Raw genomic sequence first — 23,742 nt, 5'->3', positions numbered from 1 at the left:
ACACACTACATCATTATAATTTCTACAGATATGTTAGTATTTGGATCAAATTGTGTTTTTCGCATGTGTAGGTCTGTGTCCTCTGCATATAGCCGTCTTGGCTAACAGTTTGAGCAGTGTGAGGGCTCTGCTGGAGGCCGGGGCTAATGTGGAGGTTCAGGAGCGGACATGCGGTCGCACGCCGCTTCACCTCGCTACCGAACACGACAACGTCTCACTCGCCGGATGCCTGCTGCTTGAGGTGTGTAAAACAGCACGTCCTTAAGGCTTTCCTTCTTCTTATAACACCAGAGTACAATGTTTCATCAATTAACAACATCCTGCACTTTATTTTTTACCCGCCTGTAGACGCTTGTTGTTTTTTACCCGCTTGTATTACACTGGCAGACGTTCAGGCTCAATAGCATCAGCAAATAGCTTGGCACTACCTTGATGAGTGGGGAGGAAGAGGGAAAGAAACAAGTACTCAGGTTATAGCAGCTGAAAAACTGCTTTCCCGTACCAGTCTATCTCCTGGTTGGTTTGTTTTTTCTCCTCGCTTCAAATCATAAATTTACACAGTCTCACCAAACTAACAGTGTACCAATACCAAAGAGTCTAGCCCACCAGTGGCAAGAAAAAACCTCCCTGAGAACATTGGGAAGAAACCTTGAAGAGGAACTGAGTCATTTAAAAAAAAAAAAAAAAAAAAAAAAAAAAAGGGGGAACTTATTCAAGTCTGAGTGAAACTACACAGTGGATTACGGGGGAACAGCACATATACATACTATTACACAGTAACTATATATATATGCTACTGTTCAAGTGTCTAGAAATAACTAACATGTAGCTCTAAAGAATATGAACCCTAGAGTCTGGATTTGATCGCCCCTTCCCAAGTATTCTGGATCGGTTTCTCGATATTCATTTATACACTCTAGGGGCAAACAAAGATAAGCAAAAACAATGACATTAATTGAATTTATCTATAGATAAAACTTAAAACAACAACAAGAAGTAAATACTGAAGCATAGCACATGTCATGCAATATCTTTTAATGCATTTTAATTCAATCTCTTTTTTTTTTTTTTTTAAATGGGGGGGGCTTTTGTTAATGGGAAAGCTTCAAATGATATGATGTCTGCTTGGTGTGTTTTTCGCAGGGTGACGCTGAAGTAGACAGTCTGACATATAACGGCTCCACACCTCTTCACATCGCGGCAGGGCGGGGCTCTTTCAAACTGAGCGCACTGCTCATCGCCGCAGGTGTGTGTGTGTGTCTGTTTGTGTGTGTGCGCATGCAAGTTGCTGTTTATCATGCATATTAATGTACGCAAAGATCTGAATTCAGATGATTGTAGCTTGTGACTGCGTCATGCGAAGTTGTTTTGTTTGCTCCAGGTGCAGATCCTCATAAAGAGAACTTCGAGCCGCTGTACTTCAGAGATGAGGAGTGCTGCAGGGAAGACAAAGACGAGGTGGACGAGGGCTACATCCCAGGGACGACCCCACTTAACATGGCTGCTTCATCAGAGGTCAGTTGCATGACATTTTTTTTTCCCCAGAGGGGAAAAAAAGGAAACTGGGTAAGTTTCCTGGAAACTTACTAAGATTAATTTTTACTACACTGACTAGATAGAAGGACAGATGGATGGATGTGTGAATATGAGTGGATGAGTGTAAGAAAAAAAGGTAAGGGGTAGGGCTAAGCAAGTATATTCAGGTGACAGGTGGAGCCAATGTCAAGGTCTAAAATATCATAATCGTGAGCTGCTGAGTTGTCAGAGGTAATGCATGATGTCTGACTAAAAAAAAAAATTAATCTTTGGCCACACCCTGTGGAAATGATCCATGATGAGAATACAACCTCAGACCACACTGACACATGGTGGAAATGCCACTTGTGAGTATGTGTATGTGTGTGTGAAGATTTGTTACTCAGTTATGTTGTACACATTGCGTTCACAACCACTACAGCCCTTCACTTCACTTTCCCCTCCATTGCTACATTTTTTTTTAGATTGAGATTGATTCAGGAGGAAATGTAATTTATCGTCCTCTACTGTCTGAAAGATGAATTGCAACTCGAACGACTCCGATCACTCAACCCGGTGTTGAGAAACTGTACCTACTTCCAGGGTTGTCCTTAAGGAAAAGCTACATGACTGAGCAGGTCTGGGGCCAATTTCAGGGCCTGAAAAAAATGTAACGAGATGACTGAAAGGTAAAAAAAAAAAAAAAAAAGCATGGCATTGCTTTAATGTGAATTAAACATCATCTAATAAGTTGAAGATTATTATAGGTTTAGGAATGATTAAACAGTTCCACACTACATCAAGAGTCTTGGAGGACGTTCCTACTGCGTCTTTGAGAACACACACACACCTCCAGGTACATTTAGATGTATTTGCAGCCGAACAGGTGAGCGATAACATGGTGTTTGTGTTGTGTTTTGTTCAGGTGCGGGAAATCCTGAACGGTAAACCGTACCAGCCCAGCACGGTCATCATCCCACCACAAGGTATTTAGCTTATCTCTGTTTCTTCATTCTGTATTCCAGTTGAAAACCATATTGTGTATGGAGGGCAGCCATTTTGGAACACTGGAATAACTACTGTCGGAGCTGCTGTTATAAAAAATTCATCAACACCTTCTGACCAATCAGAATGGAGAATTCGACTCTGTTGGATGTGTGTTTGTGAAGCCTGGTGGTGAGCTAGATGTGAAGGCTGTGTGTGTGTGTGTGTGTGTGTGTGTGTGTGTGTGTGTGTGTGTGTGTGTGTGTGTATGTATGTATGTATGTAGGAGACATGCAGAGTCTGGGCGCAGAGACTAAGCAGGCGCTGTGCAGATGTCTGGAGGAGTCCGCAGGCGGCTGGGAGAGTCTGGCACACACACTCAGACTGGGCATCCTCATCAATGCCTTCCGCCTCAGCCCACGGCCTGCCTGCACACTGCTGGACAGCTATGAGGTCCGTCACATCTCTCTCTCTCTCTCTCTCTCTCTCTCTCTCTCTCTCTCTCTCTCTCTCTCTCTCTCTCTCTCTCTCTCACACTCTCTCTCTCCACACACACACACACACATAAACCATCCATTTCCATGTGCGTACTGTATATTCACTGTTCCTGCTGTGTGGTGTGCAGGTCTCAGGCGGGACAGTGCGCGAGCTCTTAGCAGGTCTGAAGAGTATCGGGAACAGCGGTGCCGTCAGCATAATGCAGGAGCGCATTGTGTTTGAGAAATCCGATAACACACAGAACGAAAATCTGACCACAGGTAGGATACTACTACACACTACACTACACTACACTACACTACACTACACTGCACTTCTTCTCCTTGACCTTCTGAGATTAGTAGCCGTCATGCTGCAACACACCCTGAAGATGACTAGTTTCAGTGACACATACATGCATGCATACACTCCTGAATAATGTCGCACACTTCCTGTTTTCAGCCTTCACCTTGCCTGTAACCCATCACCGATAGGTGTGTGTCACATTCGGGGTTTCCCTAAACAAGGGACAGTGACGGCACCCACTCGCACTGTATTTTCTCTGTGGTCATCGTGTGTGTGTGTGTGATGAAATTGTGTATTTGTAAACCATAGGAGGTGGGGGTTCCCCTCCTGCTAAAGCAGAACTGAGAGCTCATTTTTGTACGAGAAATAAAGTGACACATAAATGATGCAGGTTCTGGTTTTGGTGGAGGGACAGAGCTCGAGAGGAAAACGGGGGAATTCTCTCACCTTGTTTTTCATCTTTTGTTTATAAGGAAAGTGAAAAATCTTTGACTCACTGCGTGAGGTGTGTTTGTACTTTTTATAATTGATTACCAAATTTTCCAGAACCTTGTTTTTGTCCGGCGACTCATACAGCGTACTTTGATTATTTTCTAAGGGTTTTTTTTTTTTTTTTTTTTTTTTTTACGTAGACATACCAGTCCACAAATTACTGTTGCCCATAGTAAAATTCTGTATTTACTGTTGTTGACACACTGAGGGTGATTATTTTAAAATAACAGCATATTTTCCATGTATTCATTTATTAAAGAATGACACATCGTGGTTATATATTTATGTATTCATTACTGATTTACAGTTTATATAGTTCATCTGAAATTTGTTGAAAGTAGCGACACATTTTTTGCTTATTAAAAAAAAAACACGCTGTATATTTTATGTTTATAGTTGCATTTATGCTCATCCATGAAACAAGTTCCTGTTCTCACTTACAGCAGCTTTTAAAAAAACAAACAAAAAAAAAAAAAGGCGTTTTTTTTCTCTCTCTCGTTACTGAGAAACTAGAAATCGCAAAGCCCTCCGTCTTGAAGACTTCTTGATATGCCGACACTGGAGACTCCTTCCATAAACATTAAATAAACACCTCATCAACACTAATGATTCTACATGATTTTTTATCTGTTTATGTGGCGTGTCTGCTCTAAATATCTGATTAGAACAGATGCATTAACATAGCATCTTCTGACCTATCAGAATCGAGTGTTAAACAGTGCTGCAGTGTATTCAAGTATAACACCGACCCTAGTCATAATGTTTACTAATCTTTCTGGCTTTAGTTGTAAATGAAAAACTGGTTCATTTACTGTCTTAATCACCAGAAAGTGATTTCTATTATAAGATTAGTAATTGCTGCTGTTTTATTCTTTTATCCCCTTTCTCTTCCTTTTTCACTTTCTCTCTGCCCAAGTAGGCCATTGTGTCTCTGTAGACCTGCAGGATCTAAAATTATCTGCGTCAGACGACGGCTATGTGTGCGACAGCGGTGTGGAGACGTCCTTCCAGTAACCGAGCCTCAACATGACTGACTCGCTGACCTCTGACTGGAGCCCCCCAACTTGAACTTTGAGCTCACAACCGTCAAAGCCGCTCGGATATGGGACTCCCCTTTGGTCTCTGCGATTAGCTGCTTTCGAGCCACATCCACACGCAGGACCATTGGCTAAGCAGCGTTTGGAGTGTTGTGATGGCGAGACACACTTGGTTGAAAAATTTCAGTCGTACAAGATTTTTATTTAAGTACTTGTTTTTTTTTTAAACTCCGTACAGTTTTGTTTTTGATTTTATTAAGACACAGACAGAGTTAAACGACGTCTTGTTTATTTTTTGACAGATATCAAGCCAGAAGAATTGTACAACCATATACGACTATGCTATGTATTTGTGTGAGAGTGGTATTATTAGCATCATCAGGAGTTTAAATATTCAGGGTTTATACTATATAATTAATGTTCCTTATTTTATTTTTTTTGTAAAGTGAATCCTGTCTCAGGAAACGCTGCACTCCTTTTAGCTCTGTCTGCTTCATGTAGTCAGTTTCATCCCAAAGCCTGGTGTCTTGCTCACACATGAATATTGGCGTTTACTGTTTACTCAACAACCCCCCCACCCCCCGGAGCCTCTGGACCAATAGGTTTTTTAGTATACTGAAGAAAAACAAAATGAAGCTTTTAAGAACAATTTGACAGCACTGGCGTTTTGTTTAACATTATTTTTCTTACCATTTTGTCTAAGCTTTTCATCTACTGTTGCATTGCACAGGTGTTTATAGGTACTGTGTTGATTTTGTTGTTGTTATTGTCGTGTTTGTGGTGCTACAGTCGGAAACGATGACGAGTACTGAATGAAATAGCATTTTTCGGCTTTTTCAAGATTGCTTTTATTTTATAAGCTGTCAGATGGCTAGATCCTAGCAAACCAAAGTCTCAAATCAAAAAGGGAAAGATTTGCCAAAAATATACAGAATTACCTTCCAACGCAATCTGTACAAGATCAGCCAGGATATTTTTTAGTTATTTAAAGATTGCTTCTTTAGTTTTCCCAATGTAACTAACAAGTAAAGAAAGCTTATAGTATTCTATAAGTGTGTATTCATTCATCTTCAGTAAGCGTTTCATTCTGGTTAGGATTGCGTTGGATCCTGGGCATGTCCCGGGAATGCTGGGTGCAAGGCGGGAAATACACCCTGTGTTGAACACGGGTCTATCACAGGGTTCACATACACGGGTAATTTAGTATAGCCAGTTCACCTGTTTCTGGGAGGTTTGAAGAAACCAAAGAACTCACATGGACACAAAGAGAACATATGAAGCCCCACACAGCGAGTAAGCTGAGCTGTGAGATGGCAATGTTACCCATCTCCACTTTATAGTATTGTGCAAAGTTGATTCTACATTGTTGCGTAATCACTCTGAAGCTGGTTCGGAGTGGTAAAGTAATGGCTAATTTCTGAATTTGTTATAATAGGAAAATTGTGTAACGTTTTATTCCTGCTTTTTCAGACCGTTCTCATCTGATGATGAAACTGGATCTCATCAGATGAGATGTAATCACATGCATGTGTGCTTTCCTCATGAAAAAAAAAAATACAAAGTCTAATGGATTTGACTTACTCGACTGTTAATCCTCTGCTGAAATACTTGTATGATGAATGTATTAATAATAATTAGGCATGTTTCATGTGATGGATTCACAGCCAGTGTGTGATGATCTTTGCACTGTGAGGGTTTTAAAGAAATGGAGTCTGTTTCAAACTAAAGAAATGTGTACCAGAGACACCCCCCATCCAGTGCTTGCAGTTCCGAGTAAACAATATGAAGACATATCAGTATAAAGATATTACAGAAACAAAACACAACTGCGCACAAAAATCTTTGCTACGCATTATCTTGCATACAAGCTCATAAACTGATCCAAAATAGTTTTCTTTGCTTCTCTGGATAACTGGATAGACATATGAAGCTCTATGCCCTTTTTGTATCTTTTCAGTGACGTTCTCATTATTTAGAGCTTCTTTATATAATTGCTGTTGCCTTGAAATTCTCATACCAGCTCCACTCCCCTAGTGCTATATATATTGTTATATAGTGAGGAAAACCAAAGTTTGTTCTTGCTTAGCAGTGAAACTGTATTTATATCTGCCTTTAAAATGGGTTTTTATTGACATACTTTTATAATAAAACTTTTAATTACACTCTGCCATTGTGTTTGTGCATGTTTTTGTGCAATTAAAGTGAGTTCATAAACCAAATTAAACGCCAGTTTCACCTCAGACTGCAAATGTTTACATGCTAATGCGGCTAATGGAGTCTGTCTGAGGTCAAATATTTGGTAAATCTCTGCCTCAAACCACAACCAGTTCTTCACTGATGTAAGAGTGATTATGTATCTTAACGGTGTTGAACGAGTATAAGAATGTGTATCATGAAAGATTTTTGTGTGACCGACTGAGAATACTTGGTAGCTTCGAAGCTCCAATGCAGAATTAAGCTGGCATTACTCATTAAACATGGCTGATTTAGCTAAATTTTAGGCAAGTGAAACATTAGGGTTTTATTATTATTATTATTATTATTAATATTATTGTTGTTGTTGTTGTTGTTGTTTTAAACATGTGAGTATATTCAGCAGTGTTTGTTTCCCCCCTTCACTTTTCACGATAAACTAAATCATAAAGCAGAGCTGTTCGCTGGAGTGGAGCAGACAGGTCTAATACCCTCCTCTGCCCACAAGATGGCGGAAGAGCTACATGAAGCCAGCATACAGATGTGCTTTAAATAATTTATTCACTGTGATACAAAAAACAAACATTTCCAAATTCATCCTGTTTAGTATTGCAGTGAAGAAAAATCTATAATGTTTCCAACATTAAGACGTTTATAACAATCAATTAGCAAAACAAGAACAACCCATCCTATTTATAGAATTATATTTATCAAGTGCTTGTAGACATTAGAATAATCGACTGGTCACATCCAAAACCTCAATAACTCGGTTAATTTCAGTTTAGACTTAATGTGTTCTGTGGAAAAAAAATAATACAATCAAAACTCTATGGGTGCAAGGAAAGAGTCAAAATATTATTGTACACATTTAAATTAATGAGCCTAATATTTGGATTATAATAGTATAGTTGGATTATAATCGAATAGTTGGATTATTTTGTTTGGTGGTGGGGGTGGTCCATGACATGTATTAAATTATAGGAGGTCCCTGACTGTAAAAAGTCTAAGATCTCTGACAGACAAACTCCTTTAACAATCTTTGGGACCTTCCAAAAACAGGTGTATTAATATTGTGCACACATGTCTATTCCATTCACATGTCTATTCCATTCACATGGAACGGGGGTGAATACTTATGCAAAAAAAAGTAATTATTTTGCAAACTATATATTTCCCCTTCCATTCACAGAATTCAGTATTATGGGTTATCTTGTGTAGATTCATAATCTCATCTGATTCCATTTCACTTCCAGGATGTAACACTACATCCGGGGGGGTTGAATAATCCTCCGTATACACACCATTCACAATAATAAACAGCTGAGATTTTGTTTTGTTTTGTTTTTAAAACTGAAGCAATTTGATTACATTACACAGCCAACAGCATGGTTATTCTGTAGTCGGCTCTCAAGGAGTCGGTTCAAAGAGCCGACTCCTTCATGAACGACACATCACCAGTAAATATGATTCCATACTGTTTCAGGATTATTCTGTTTAAAGACATATATATATATATATATATATATATATATATATATATATATATATATATATATATATATATATATATATATGATATTTATGGACAGATATGGTATTTCAGGAAGATGGTGGAATATCGATGTTGGTAAATACATACACAAAAAGAGATGTGAAAGTATTTCATTATTGAAAAAATTACATATATATATATATATATATATATATATATATATATATATATATATATATATAGTGCAAATGGTATGCAGTGACAGTGGAAACTATATGTAGTGTGTGTGTGTGTGTGTACTATATGTATATAGAGATGTGTGTGTGTTTATGTGCATATGAGTATATTCGTGTGTGTGTGTGTGTGTGTGTGTGTGTGTGTGTGTGTGTGTGTGTGTGTGTGTGTGTAACAGTACGCAGGGAGGGCGGAAGTCGCGCTCGTGCACAAAATCTGCTCTGCGATTGCTGAAGTGTAAACAGGCGATGGACGGCAGCTCAGTTGATTTAAGCCCGAGCTCCAGCCTGGTCGTAATGACTTAAAGCTCGTCAAGAAAACCACTGGACACTACGCTATTTCTAGCACTGTTACTTTTCTGTGAGGTAAACAGCTTGTTGGACTCCTCGGCTGCGTTTCTCTTTCGCACTCCTCGGGAAGAAGAAAAAAGTGTCATTTTAGTTGCTTATTCTGTCCTCCTTCATGAGCGGTTTGTTCTGGGGTTTCTCCTCAGTGTACACTCTGTGTGCTTTTCAGATACGTTCATCTCTTCTACAGGAAGACTTTCTGTGTGATTACTGAGGACATTTCCCGTTCTGTCATGATGATTCGGCGCGGTTTAACCTAGCTAGCTGGCCCGGAATAGCTAGCTGTAGCTAACTGAGATTCTGACTCACTGAGTCACGGTCCAGCGGTTGACCGAACAACCGAAAATTCGAACCCGCGCGCGGTTCTGTTTGTTTCTCGTTTTCGACGACGCGCTCTCACTCAAATGGCAGAAAGCGTTGGAATAAAGCAGAGCAAGCCTGGAGAAAGCCCCAGCACTGGGAAGATAAAGCAGGCAGCAGCAGCAGAAAGCCCCGGAGCGAGCCCCGGCTCCGGGAGGAAGAAGAACGGTGGAGAGAGCCCCGGCTCCGGGAGGAAGAAGAACGGTGGAGAGAGCCCCGGCTCCGGGAGGATGAAGCCGCATCAATCGCCCTCTACCCGGGCCGCTAAGTATCTCGCGGGCGCCGCCGGTCACTCTTTCCGCAAAGTGACTCTGACCAAGCCGACTTTCTGCCATCACTGCAGCGACTTCATCTGGGGGCTCGTGGGCTACGTTTGTGAAGGTACGACCAGCTTTGGTTTTCTCCTCAGTTTGTGCACACCGAGATTTAACATCTGGATCAGACAAACACAAGTTCATGTGCAGTAAAAGTGCCAGGATGTTCTCCCTTCTGCAAATCAGAAATTATCTATCTATCTATCTATCTATCTATCTATCTATCTATATATATATATATATATATATATATATATATATATATATATATATATATATATATGCTTGTATATTTTTTCCCATGCAAGGAGACACATAACTGTGCAGTGCATGAAGATGGAGCACATACTATTATTTGTGCACGTGGGTTTGTGTGTTTACATGGCCTGATGTGTATGCACATGGAACATAGAAATGCGTGCAAATACATGCTCACATGCAAATAGGCTAGAAGGTGCTTCGGCTTTATGCACTGTATGATAGGGGAGACACTAAACCGTACAGTGAAGAGAGAGAGAGAGAGAGAGACTAAACCATACAATGAAGAGAGAGAGAGAGAGAGAGAGAGAGAGAGAGACTAAACCATACAATGAAGAGAGAGAGAGACTAAACCAAACCGTACAGTGAAGAGAAAGAGAGAGACTAAACCGTACAGTGAAGAGAGAGAGAGACTAAACCGTACAGTGAAGAGAGAGAGAGACTAAACCAAACCGTACAGTGAAGAGAGAGAGACTAAACTGTACAGTGAAGACTGAGAGACTAAACCATACTGTGAAGAGAGAGAGAGAGACTAAACCATACAATGAAGAGAGAGAGACTAAACTGTACAGTGAAGAGAGAGAGAGAGAGAGAGAGACTAAACCGTACAGTGAAGAGAGAGAGAGAGACTAAACCGTACAGTGAAGAGAGAGAGAGAGACTAAACCGTACAGTGAAGAGAGAGAGAGAGACTAAACCAAACCGTACAGTGAAGAGAAAGAGAGAGACTAAACCGTACAGTGAAGAGAAAGAGACTAAACTGTACAGTGAAGAGAGAGAGAGAGACTAAACCATACAGTGAATAGAAAGAGAGAGACTAAACCGTACAGTGAAGAGAGAGAGAGAGAGAGAGACTAAACCGTACAGTTAAGAGAAAGAGACTAAACCGTACAGTGAAGAGAGAGAGAGAGAGACTAAACCGTACAGTGAAGAGAGAGAGAGAGAGAGAGAGAGACTAAACTGTACAGTGAAGAGAAAGAGAGAGAGAGAGAAACTAAACCGTACAGTGAAGAGAAAGAGAGAGAAAGAGAGAGAGAGAGAGAGTCTAAACCGTACAGTGAAGAGAAAGAGAGAGAGAGAGAGAGAGAGAGAGAGACTAAACTGTACAGTGAAGAGAAAGAGAGAGAGAGAGAAACTAAACCGTACAGTGAAGAGAAAGAGAGAGAGAGAGAGTCTAAACCGTACAGTGAAGAGAAAGAGAGAGAGAGAGAGAGAGAGAGAGACTAAACTGTACAGTGAAGAGAAAGAGAGAGAAAGAGAGAGAGAGAGAGACTAAACCGTACAGTGAAGAGAAAGAGAGAGAGAGAGAGAGAGAGAGAGAGACTAAACTGTATATAGAGTGCTCTATTTTTCTATCTCTCAGATTCTTTGTCTCAATCTGTATTTGTATATCTAACTTGCATGATTCTCCTTTGGTCCACATCCATCTCTTCCTCCTCCATGGTGTATAGAACATGTATCGAATAGCTGCCTCTGGGAAAGGAGCAGGATTGATGGCGCTCGATTTCAGGAATCCTTAATTGGCCGAAGATGTCTGGCTTCCCATCTTGAAGTGTATATTTAATTGATGGAGAGAGACAGAAAGAGAGTGAGAGAGAGAGATTGAGTGTGGAGGGTCAGCAGTAACTAATCTCTTGGTCTTGGGCAATTGCACTAAGAGGACTGCGGCTAAAATCAGATAGCAGATTGATCGTATTTGTGCGCAGGTCCGTGCGATGGCACCAGCTTGTGCTCATTTGGTCAAGTCCCGTTCCATATGTCTGAGTTTTCTGGGAAAATCAACACAATCAGATAGAAGTCATAACCCAGATTTGAACGCATGTTTAAATACAGAGGTGGAAAATAGCTTTTAGCGGAAAGGCTCTGAAGTTTGTTGGAGCAGCCAAGAGCTTTTAAAGCGTAGAGAGCACTCGGCTGTGTAAGAGGTTAATGCGTTCCAGGAAAACGGCAAAGGATCCTGCTTAGCTTGTTTGCTTGGAGAATTTTCCGCAGTGTCAAAGCAGCTTTAGGTTTTATGAGTCCATCAAAAGCATGCAGAAATCCGTCTCTGACTTACAACTTGTGTAACGGTAGCAGTAATCCCAGGGCTGCCAGAGGTTGGCTCTTACATGTGAGGGTCAGGGTTTTTTTTTTTTTTTTTTTTTTTTTTTTTGTCGATATACCAAAAAAAAAATCATATCACGATTCTCGAAGGGGTTTCTGCGATGTGTAATATTTATCATGAGAACATTTTCCGTTAATACAATCCTGTTGCATTTAAAAAAAAAAAAACTGGTTCGCTGTTTATTTAATATCTGCACTGTACGGTTTATTTATTTACTTTTGTTGAAAATACAAACTGAAAATGAGGGCAAAAAAAAAACGAAGTGCGAAAATTTTAACGTCATATCAGCTGCTTCCAGTCAGTTTGGAGCTGTTATCATTTTTGTTTTTCTTTAATATCCACAAAAAGCATATACTGTGACGTAATGTATCATGATACGGGGATATCGTGGATATTATATCATATCATATCACCCAGCTCTAGCTCCTCATCCTGCTCTCATCCTGTCGTTTTGTGGGCGTGGCTTTGGAGAGAAGGTCGGTATTTGTTTGGTGTTTGAGTTTCAAAACAGCTGAGTTCCACCAAAATCCCAGACCTCACCTTTAGTAGAAGAAGAATAAGCCTTTATATGTCACATATATATATATATATATATATATATATATATATATATATATACACACACATTACAACACAGTGAAATTCTTTTCTTTGCATATCATAACAAGCTGGGGTCAGACATGATACAGGACTCCTGTAGCAGAGAGAGGGTTAAGGGCCTTCAATCAAGGGCCCAACAGTGGTAACTTGGCAGTGCTGGGGCTCGAACCCCCAACCTTCTGATCACTAACCCAGAGCCTTAACCATTGAACATCCACTGCCTTTTACGCCCGAGTTATTCACCTATCAGGATTCACTTGACAATATGTGCATGGTTTTCACGAGTAGAGTAGAACTGTAGAAAATATTTTACAGTACTTCAGCATGAGCGGTCTTATCTCTTGCTCCCGGCAACGCCCTGAATACTTTAGACAGTTGTCTTTTATTACTTGAGCCGTCGCATATTTGAAAGTGCGTTACACGTTCCACTTTCTGTTTGATGCAGAACGATCGTCTCCACTCGGCTTACATGTACATGTAAGTACATGCTGAGCGGGTTGTGATGACTCGGCATGATTTCCTTATATATTTTCCCCCCGTCACCTGTGATTATCACGATGCCCCGGTCCGACTCTCGGAACGCTAATCTGATGAGATTTCTTGCGTCACGACACAAAGTAATAGCGAGTCGTTCTGTCTCCCGAGTGCTTATGAGTGTTGCTCGGCACTTTACTCCCGTTAGCGTTCTACAAGATGGAGCAAGACCAAAAATGCACTCATGGATGATCGTCTCCGAGGGCCACAGAGTCACTGCGTAACTAACGGGAATAATTCCACAGAGGTGCTGAAGGATCACCGGGAAGCGGTTACTGGGGCCGGCGGAGTGGGGCGGGGGGCTCTGGGTCATGATTGACGGAAGCAGTGTTGCCAGGCAGAGCCATTTCACAAGTCGTGATCGACTCTTCAAGGTTGACATGGCAACAAATGGAAATGGAAGGGGATGGAAGGGGATGGAAGAGGGGGGCTGCTGTAGACCGGAACCATGTGGAACGTCTGAGGGTATGAGGAAACGTAAACACACACACAGACACACAAACGCGAGGCTTGTTATGGAATATGACGCAGCTAACTTGCAGTTCAGCTCGGTTCTTTTATTGGAAATATGGCCTGCAGACACCCATTTGAGACACGTGCAAGAAACCAAAACAGTCAGAACAATAGAGACTATTGTCAAATACAACAGGTGGTGCGTGTACAAGCAATAAAATGAGCAAAATAAATAAATAAACATGCAAAGGTTAACACCCATGTGTTGAAGTACATTCTTGGATCTTGTTGCAGTCCGGAGAAGATGTTTATCACAGAGCACAAAAGGCATGCGTGTGTATCTATGGAAAGCACTGTACCTTGTACCTTTAAAGAGCTAGCTTTTCGTTGTTTGTTTTTCCTTGCCTGAAGGTCGTTTGTTTTAAAATCGGTGTCTTGTATGGTGTATTTTAGGTGAAGATATCTCGCTACTCACCTGCATGCTTGTCTCTGACTGCTAATTTATTTATTTATTTGCCTTAGAGCCAATCCAAAAAATCCCAACAACTACAAACCGTTTCTGTCCATCTCAACAGTATCTCTGATTCGGAACCCGGAAATGAGTAGTACGGATCCGCTTCTTCTCCTTCCTTCAGCAGTTTAGCTTTTTATTTCTTGCCTCATAGTGGACGCGTTCAGGTTACATTACGTGCAAGTATGATGGCAGATTATCGTGGGGACACGGGGGGCTTAGTAATTAGCACGTTTGCCTCGCACCTAAGGGGTTGGTGGTTAGAATTGCACCGCCGCCCCGCGCGTGCGGAGCTTGCATGCTCTTCCCGTGCTTCGGAGGTTTTCTCAGGGTACTCCAGGTTCCTCCCCCAGTCCAAAACATGCGCTGTAGGCTGATTGGCATGTCCAAATTCATAGTGTGTGAATGGGACTGTGCATGTGTGTGTGACTGTGCCCTGCGAGGGGTTGGCACCCCGTCCAGGGTGTTCCCCGCCTTGTTCCCTGGGATAGGCTTGAGGCTCCGCCGTGACCCTGTGTCAGATAAGCGCTATAGAAAATGGATGGATGGAATGTAATAATGCACACCAGGGTGGTGTGATGTGGCACAACATGAAGCGGAGTGCTGTTACCATGCCGAGGTGGATTATTTTCAGCATACAGCAGCACGGTCTGTCAGTAGTTCCTCTCATCCTCTTCAGTTATAGCCACGATAGACATTTGTTTCCTCCTTCCCTCTCTTGTGCTCTCTCTCTCTCTCTCTCTCTCTCTCTCTCTCTCTCTCTCTCTCTCTCTCTCTCAAAAACATAGCTTACCCCTTTACCAAGAAACCGGAAAATGCATCTCCTCTCTATCAGGATCACTTTTACCCGTGCTGGGAAAGCACCACGACTGTTTCAAAACGAGGACACCCGACACTCCTTTCATCAATTGTTATACGTTTTTCTTTGTTAAACATGTTCTTTAATCTGTTTTTTAAAAAATTATTATTACTTGGAGTAGGGCTGGACGATATGATCTAAAATCATGATCTCAATTAATTTGATCCTTTTATCTCGACCATTTAACCTTGATTACGATTAATGAACGATTATTGAGTTTTTGTTTTCTTTTGTTTTTTTTGCTTTGTGGTTTGTTTGTTTTTTTTGCCCTCATAGTTTACTGACAAGGTTTGTACTGTGAATATGATCAAGTATCAAAGGTGGGATATTTGCTTTCTAATGAAAGCGTGCATTTCTTATGTTTGTGATTTTTAAATAATTGAAGGAAACAAACGATTAAACTATATAAACTATATAACAAACTATTAAACTATATAAACTATTTAACAATCGATTAAACTATATAAACTATATAACACAAACTATTAAACTATATAAACTATATAACAAACTATTAAACTATATAAACTATATAACAAACTATTAAACTATATAAACTATGTAACTCAAACTATTAAACTACTATAAACTATTTAACACAAACTATTAAACTACTATAAACTATTTAACACAAACTACTGATCTATATAAACTATATAACTCAAACTATTGAACTATATAAACTGTCGTTCTACTTGACCAGAGATCAGACTTCAGTTCAGCAGCTACCTTTATATGACCTGTTTTGTACATGTTGGTCAGCGCAGTTTGGAAAAATATGGTCACGATGGCATAGTGTATGTTCTATCCAGTTTTACTGAGGTGTTTAAACCCGCTGTAGCTATGGGAGCCATATCTTTCGCGATGTAGTAACAAATGGTGTCAGTTATTTCTATCCGTCTTCTTGAATCCTTTTCATATTGTGTAGCATTTTTTTAAATGTTTGTGTTATCGAAACCTGCATTGTGCAGGCACTTGTTGCTGGGCGCTTGTCAGCCTCTCTTTTTTTGAGTCATACATTGTTCATATCCGGTAACGTGATTGTGCTCCGGGTGTTGAAACGGATTGGTGGTATTACCTTGGTCGTTGAAATGGTTTATAGATTATCGATTATTATTGATTAGTTGTTGCAGCCCTACTGACAAGTCGACCATCTTTATCTTGAGTCGAGATGTTTGTTAGAGTCCTACAGGATAAACAGTTGGCTGAAGATTATTAGAAATCATATTATTATTCATTCAGCTTTCAAGAATTCCTAAAAACAGTTTATCCTCAGGAAAACTGTTATGAAACCATTTTGCGGTTAGGAATAAACCACGTGAGGTCGTGCTGTTGTAGGAAAACAATCAGCAGTTGTGAAGCAGCGCATCCTGAAATCCTTTATTCCTCTTACAAACGGCGCATCGTGCTTTTTATCCATTTATAGTTACACTTAATGTTGTGGAACCTATAAATATGTAAACATAGAACCTTTTAGAGTTTACAGATTTTCTGCCAAATACATAGCCATTTGTAAATGAACTAGCTGTGTTCTCAGAGTGCATTGTGGGTAACACACACACTTTGTCTGCAACTGAGTAAAAAAGAGACAAAAAATGTTGCTTAGAAGTCGTTTTTTTCTCTCTCAAAGATTGGATGGATTGGATCTCCATAGAGATGGGGATGCTAGATGGAAGCATCCTAATGAGCCCAATGAGGTGCTCTTGATGTATTTAGGGTTAACAAAACCTGGACATGATGTGTGTGTGTGTGTAAAACAGTTCTCAGGGACATTCTGTTACTGAGAACTGCTCAAGCCAGCGAGCCCACTTCCTGTCTCAGAAGAGGATACAAAACTTGAGACTGCGTCAGCGGACTAGCTACAGTGTGTGTGTGTTTGTGTATGTGTATGTGTGCGTGTGTGTGTGTGTGTGTGTGTGTGAGAGAGAGAGAGAGTGAGTGAGTGTGTGTGTGTGTACATTCTGTGGTCTGTATAGGCAGTTACGCTGTCATCCTGAAACATGAACACATGCCAATAGTGGAACAGATTCTGATTCACGTTTCTACAGAAAACATGACATCATAGATACACGTACTATGTGAAGTGAAAGGTACAGTCTCAATTATGAAAATAAACAACATCAGAGAGCATAAACAAACCCATGATACGTAACTGCACGACACAATAAACATGCAGGGCAGGAAGTCAAATAAGACGTGTGGAAATATTCACCAATTCGAGCATGGGCCTAAGTGTTTATAACACACACACAGACATACACACACACAGGACATTTTCCACCTGTTCAGTGTTTTGTCTATCTCACCCAGAATCTGTTCTAAAAATTAACCTCAAACCACATCCAGTAATGTCACTCAGACTCGCCGATACGGTTTAGGACGCCGTGTGCTGTACTGTCATCTATACACAAGAACAAAACTTTACTGTAAGCATGAGCGCTGGAGCGTTATGGAGGCAGCCATCTTGGATCCTAATGCACAATTCTGTTATCACCTTCTTCAACATTGGAAGGTTGAGTTGTACTGTAAACCTTACAGTGATGAAAGGATAATATAGTTAAGATACAGTTCAATGTTTTTTTCCTCTTCACAAAATCATTTCTTTAAAGGTGCGATAGAAAACTTGTTTCGGAACTTCTGGTCCAGAGCTCTTGCTTGTGTATGGCTCGACATTCGTCTTGACGGAGCGCTGCTTTATGAACATGGGCGGGAATGAAGGTGGAGCTCTCATTCATACATCGAACCCAACTACATTTCTGCCAGAGACCTAATCGTGAATAAAAATCCTACTTAATGCACCGCTTGAATAAATTGACAGCTTGTTGATGTCGGTTAAAGCTGCTGTATATAACACTGGACGTGTATTTATTCATGGAAAATTGATTTTGGTGAAATAGTCTTCCATTACTGCCTAGCAAAATAACATTTGTGGCTCTAGAGCGAATTTATAAAGCACAGACGGCAGACCGCAAACATGTTTTGGTTGAAAATGGTGTCATTATTTATTTATTTATTTATTTATTTATTTTTATTTGGATAGACTACTGATTTACAGGTGCAGTAGGCAATATTTTTCATTTCATACTTGTACAAATGTGGAAAATGATGTTTGGAAACCTTCCTTCTGGTCAGGAAAGTTTGTTTGTATTTGGATTGGCCACTTGTCAGTGATATTATAGACACGCCCCCAACACCCCTTCACATTCTCATAAATCATTATGAGGAAAGGTTTCATGTTTTTATAGTTCTATAGAACCTGGCTTTTGCGGAGTTGAATGTCTGAGTGTGCTTGAAAGTGATGTCAGAGACTTGGAGACTGTTCTCTCCAAGCCAAACACCCCACCCTTCATACCAAAATCGTGCCTAATGCACTTATTTCCTTACATTTGTGAAAAAGAATTCTGATTGGCTGGTTACATTTACGCTTCGCGGTTTCCCGGTAGCATGATACGCTTCAGCTTTTGTCTTCAAAAAAAAAAGAAAGGCTGATGAAAGAATCACGCTTCAGGGTGGTAGGAGTAATTCCGCATCACGCCGGCTCGTCGTGTCGTAGCAGCCTGCCATGGTTTATTAAATTAAACATGAGATCTTTTTTGTTTGTAGACTGATAAAGATGTTGGAGTTAAAGCATTAATCGTGCTAGCGCTGAGAGACATGTAAAGGCTACAGAAGTATATTCAGAAACATGCATCATGACCTACATAAAGCTGAGAAGAAACATGAAACATACCATTCTTTTTTTTTTTTTCTTTTTTTCTTTTAATACAGTTCAGACCTACACAAGAACAACAACAGAGTGTACTTCCTGTATTTCATACAACAGCCCTTGTTTTCACACTAGAGTGTGACTCGTGCTGTGTGTGTGTGTGTGTGTGTGTGTGTGTGTGTGTGTGTGTGTGTGTGTGTGTGTGTGTGTGTGTGTGGGTGTGTGTCCTGCTGATGGTTAACACAGTGCCAATGTGTATATGTAGATGTGAAAACTAACACTCTCTCTCTCTCTCTACAGTGTGCAACTTCATGTCTCATGAGAAGTGTTTGAAGCATGTGCGGACCCTGTGCTCCTGCATGGCACCCACACTAGTGCGGGTGAGTGAGAACCTGCCAGCTATTCCCCACACACACACTCCTACACACAGGTGACTCAAATGAGGCTTCATTTATATCCTTGGAAATGAAACTTGTTTTAACAGTGAGGATGCAGTGAGAGCGTACTCTCATTGTGTTGTTTCATGAATAAGGTGTTACAAGGAATTCTGAGTAATCGTTACCGAAGAATCTAGGCGTTCCCATGGTTCTCACATTGGAGACTCCTTCCGTAAATGTTAAATCAACAGCAATCATACAGAAAAGTTTATTAAAATCACACACACACACAAACACCCACACCATGGTCTGGGAGGTGTGTGTTGTGTTAAAAACGTGTACACCACAGGTAGTTCAGTTTAATCACTGTTCTTAATTAATGCACTGCCTATAACCAATTGTAACCATGGTAACGTACAGTAGTTAAACTCGCAGCTTCATTATTAGTAGAGACATGGCACAGACGCAGGTAATTCACACACACTCGCTCTCGCTCTCTAATAACTATTTACTATAATTCATTCAAATAAATATAATCTTATCGTACTACTTCATCTCTGTGTATGATTTAGAGCGGGCAGGATTCTAGAGCTAACGACCCGTATATATAAAATAATTGAATGGAAATGAAACGTTATTATCTTTTCATTCGAATTTTGCGCTGCAAACATCAACAACAGATTGAACTCGTCAGTGCTGGCAAGTGACCACGGTATAAGTGGAATAATCCATGGCTAGGTGTGCATTACACCAGTTTAATGCACGCCGCTTCGTGTCAGGTGGTTCTTTTCCTCCACTTCGTGCATTAAAATTGTGTGTACACACACACACACACACACACACACACACACACACACACACACACACACACACACACCACTGCGTTTGCCGTTTATCCGATTCAGTAATTAATAAAGCTGCATCTCTGTGTTCAGAAAAACAAAACATGAAAACAAGGAGGCGTTAAATTGGCAAGCTGGCCTCGGTTCTCTCGCCCACACACGCAGCCCTTTAATGATTACCCAGTCGTCCTTAGAGCTTTGGGGTTCTATTAATCTCTTTCTCCATCACCTAATTATAGCATAAACCTGCAGAGCGATGCAGCCACCATGCTGGGACTGTGGCCTCTTACACTTATGATCATAAGGTTTCGTAATGTTCAGCTACTCACTGAGATCCTGGTTAACCACACCCACACACACACACACATACACACATACACACTGTTTTCTTCATGAAGTTTGTAATTGTACTGTTCTGTTGTTGTTGTGTTTATACAAACAATAACCACGAACCCACCATTAAAGCAATTGCCGCTCCTGAACCGCCGCTAATTCGAAAGCGAACGGGAAACGCGGGCACTCATAAGCGATTTAAAACGAGGTGGGGAAGACTGGCGTGAGATTGGCTCGACATCCGATATTTGCAAATTAAGGGGTCGTCTCTAAAGTTACATACGACTTTGGCAAACACGTTTCTAACTTCAATAATATTTGAAGGGAATGACTTACAGTCATCAAACCAACTGTATAGTGTTCATGAAGGTGTCAGCTATGATGCACACCTTTTTTTAGATTTTTGTTATTTAATAAAATAAACTATCAAATCAAATGTAAATATCGGCATGAATTTCACTACCGAATGGGCTCATACACAAAATATACCATAATTTAAAGCTCAGTAGCATTTGAAGGGAATATGACGAAACCAACTGTAAAGTGTTCCTGTAGATGTTGGGTATAATGCACACCTTTTTTGATTTTTAATATTTAATAAAATAAACTATCAAATCATATGTAAAATGTATGTTTTATATACACAAAACATACCATAATTTAAAGCTCAGTAGCATTTGAAGAGAATGACTTACAGTCACAAAACCTCTTGGAAGGTTGGAAATTCTCCCGAGTGCTGTCACTGCCTTCCGGCATGTTCTCTAACTGAACTAAATGATTTTTATTACTATAAAAAAGCAAAACGACAGTGGGGGCGGTGCCGCGGTGGGCAGGTGACGTAATCAGTGTGCGCCCGAACACCGTGTGACACCGGGAACACAGACTATCGCAGCAAGCCTAGAAACAACCATCCATCGTTTTTTTTAGTCAAATATAATCCCTGTTTAAAAGATTTCAGTGTGTGTATCAGTAATTTTTAACAATACCGTGATAATACTGATAACCGTGATAGTTTTGGTCACGATAATCACACTATGAAATTTTTGTACCGTTACATCTCTACTGCATCTGGGAACGCACTCTTGGATTTAAACAGTTCTACTTTTGTTTAAATGATCATTTTCTACATCTCTTTACACACATCTGTACAGCCTTCAATGCTTGAAGCTCCTAACGAGATCGGTGCACTCGGGCTAATCTTTTTCATACGACTAAGTTTAAGCATTCCTGCTCGTTAATGCTAATGCTTGGAGAAGTCCCTTTTAGTTGCATTGTAATAAAAATAGAAATGTTGTGCAACCTCATGCCTCAACCACAATGCCAGTTATAGGTTCTGCTTCTCCGGTTGCTGTTTTGGAAGCTGTTCTGCTTTGAATGAAGCAGGTCCTGAGCAGGAAACAAGGTCACTTCCTGTAGTCTACTGTAGGAAGTCCCGCAGGAGCCAGACAGGAAGTGGTTCCTCTCTGGTCAGGACGAGCTCAAGGACGTGTGAGGACGTGCATTCTTGTAGCCTGTGTGCTCGCTGTTACCATTGCACAAAGCACTGTACTGGTAAGGAAGAAGAACAGTGTCATTTGCATTTGTGGCGCGCCTTGGTACACTCCTTCCTGTTCTTACATCGAGCGCTCAGAGCAGGGCCTCCGACAGGTAGAATGGCCTCAGTCTCTTCATCTCTGTCGCCTCCGTTACATCAATAACTCCAGTCTTTCTTGCTCACTTGCAGGAGTGTTAATTACCGGGAGTCTTTCCTGAGCTGTCAGTATGTGTCACAAATCATTTTGTCTCGTAACACCCAGGCAGCGCGCCCGTAAACAAGTTTGCATCTTGTGACCTGCTTCGCTTCTCACATGGCACTTAATAGAACGCTCACAGCTGAAGGTCGTAGAAGCTTGAAAGCTGTTTGTCATGGCACGGTCGCTGTGTGCTGAATCTTAATAAGACCTTGTTCCAGCACCATAACCGAAGTCGTCTGCCACAGCAGAGGTTTTTAAATGACGCTTTATTACAATCCTGCAACGGCCTCAGTGATAACTGGAGCTTTAGTTATTCAGTCCCTCCATGATTTTGCGATCGCGAAAATGAACGCGAAATCAATCAAATGGCGCAATATTCGGAGGCGCTTGCAATTTTTCAAAATCGCCGCAGATTTTCGGCAAGACGCGTCATGTGACATCATCACAACGCGCACTCACTCTAAGCCCTTGTCACGTAAGGAGGTTGAGGACGGATGCAAACGCGGATAAGAGTTTTATTGTAGGAGATATAGGCAGACAAATCCGAATCATGAAACAATAGCGTGGTCAACACAGGCAAATGGTCAGGCGATCAGCAAACAGGATAAACTAGACTAAGACAAGACTCAAATAACAAGGACGAGAGCCAGATCAAAGCCGTGAAACATAAAGCTATGAATAAAGGCTCGGTACACGACAGAGACTATGGCAACTGAGCGTATTACTTCGCAAAGAGTGAATGCATAGAAAGTGCTTTTAACCTGTGGTTGTGAATTGGATACAGGTGTGCGTGATGAGAATGAAGGCGAGTGTTCTTGGAATCGCGGCCCATGGCGGCCATGTTTGTAGGCCACAGTGCAGGATGGGAAATGTAGTCACTGGTTTGCTGAGATACGACCACCTTCTTTGATTCACATGAGTAGAGATAAGTATCATTTAACAACAAACATCTCTGTGCAAGACAATTTAGTGCAATTTCCCCCAAAAAATCTCCACAGGTTGCATGACAAATTTCAGAAATAAAGCATTTTTGGCCAGAACAATAACACAATAAAACCTGTGTGAAATCCTGTACGGATTGGTTATTAAAGTAGTGAGCAGAGTTTCTGATCTGTGTTTGCTCGTTCATGGATGTGAAATGTTTTTATTCATTTGATATTTGGTTTCAATTCAATTAAATTTTATTTGTATAGCGTTTTTTACAATAGACATTGTCTCAAAGCAGCTTTACAGAAATATCAACACGGTATACAGATATTAAAGGTGTGAATTTATCCCAACTGAGCAAGCCACTGAGTGGCGACGGTGGCAAGGAAAAACTCCCTAAGATGTTTTAAGAGGAAGAAACCTTGAGAGGAACCCGACTCAGAAGGGAACCCATCCTCATCTGGGTAACAACAGATATTGTGAAAAAGTTCATTATGGATTTATATGAAGTCTGTATGGCGTTAAGAGCAGCCGTAGTCCCAGCAGTCTGGAATTAAAGAAGATTTGAGCTCCATCCAGAGGCAGAAAGGATCCGGTTTGACTGAAGGGGCGCGAAGGGCTGAAAAGTGCTCGTAATAATTGCAACAAACTCGATTAATTCCGTTTGGCGATGCTTTGTGTTTTTTACGCGTTGATCTCAATATTCACAAACCAACAGATAAGAATCTGTATGATTACAAACGTCCTAGCGTAAA

At 40.7% G+C, this 23,742-nt stretch overlaps 2 protein-coding genes across 4 annotated transcripts in view; both read left to right on the top strand.

The window, feature by feature from the left end:
* The window catches only part of nfkb1 (nuclear factor of kappa light polypeptide gene enhancer in B-cells 1), a 36,657-nt gene extending 29,679 nt beyond the window's left edge, over positions 1-6,978 (top strand). The window contains exons 18-24 of one of the 2 annotated variants that reach the window (XM_047151131.2): positions 72-241; positions 1,144-1,246; positions 1,382-1,515; positions 2,441-2,501; positions 2,786-2,952; positions 3,125-3,257; positions 4,694-6,978. In XM_047151131.2, coding sequence (XP_047007087.1) covers positions 72-241; positions 1,144-1,246; positions 1,382-1,515; positions 2,441-2,501; positions 2,786-2,952; positions 3,125-3,257; positions 4,694-4,788 — 863 coding nt within the window. In that variant the 3' untranslated portion in view covers positions 4,789-6,978. Of the gene's footprint in view, positions 1-71; positions 242-1,143; positions 1,247-1,381; positions 1,516-2,440; positions 2,502-2,785; positions 2,953-3,124; positions 3,258-4,690 lie in introns of both variants that reach the window. The other variant, XM_017489636.3, reaches the window with a different exon arrangement.
* A 1,932-nt stretch (positions 6,979-8,910) lies between these two features.
* LOC108277157 (diacylglycerol kinase theta) overlaps positions 8,911-23,742 on the top strand; it is a 32,680-nt gene continuing 17,848 nt past the window's right edge. The window contains exons 1-2 of one of the 2 annotated variants that reach the window (XM_017489622.3): positions 8,911-9,818; positions 19,076-19,155. In XM_017489622.3, coding sequence (XP_017345111.1) covers positions 9,482-9,818; positions 19,076-19,155 — 417 coding nt within the window. In that variant the 5' untranslated portion in view covers positions 8,911-9,481. The remainder of the gene's footprint in view (positions 9,819-19,075; positions 19,156-23,742) is intronic. The other variant, XM_017489615.3, reaches the window with a different exon arrangement.

The sequence above is a fragment of the Ictalurus punctatus genome, chromosome 2 (genome assembly GCF_001660625.3).
Source record: "Ictalurus punctatus breed USDA103 chromosome 2, Coco_2.0, whole genome shotgun sequence".
In the NCBI taxonomy this organism is placed as follows: domain Eukaryota; kingdom Metazoa; phylum Chordata; class Actinopteri; order Siluriformes; family Ictaluridae; genus Ictalurus; species Ictalurus punctatus.
Note: the sequence above shows the minus strand (reverse complement) of the source record. Positions and strands in the feature narration are given on the sequence as shown.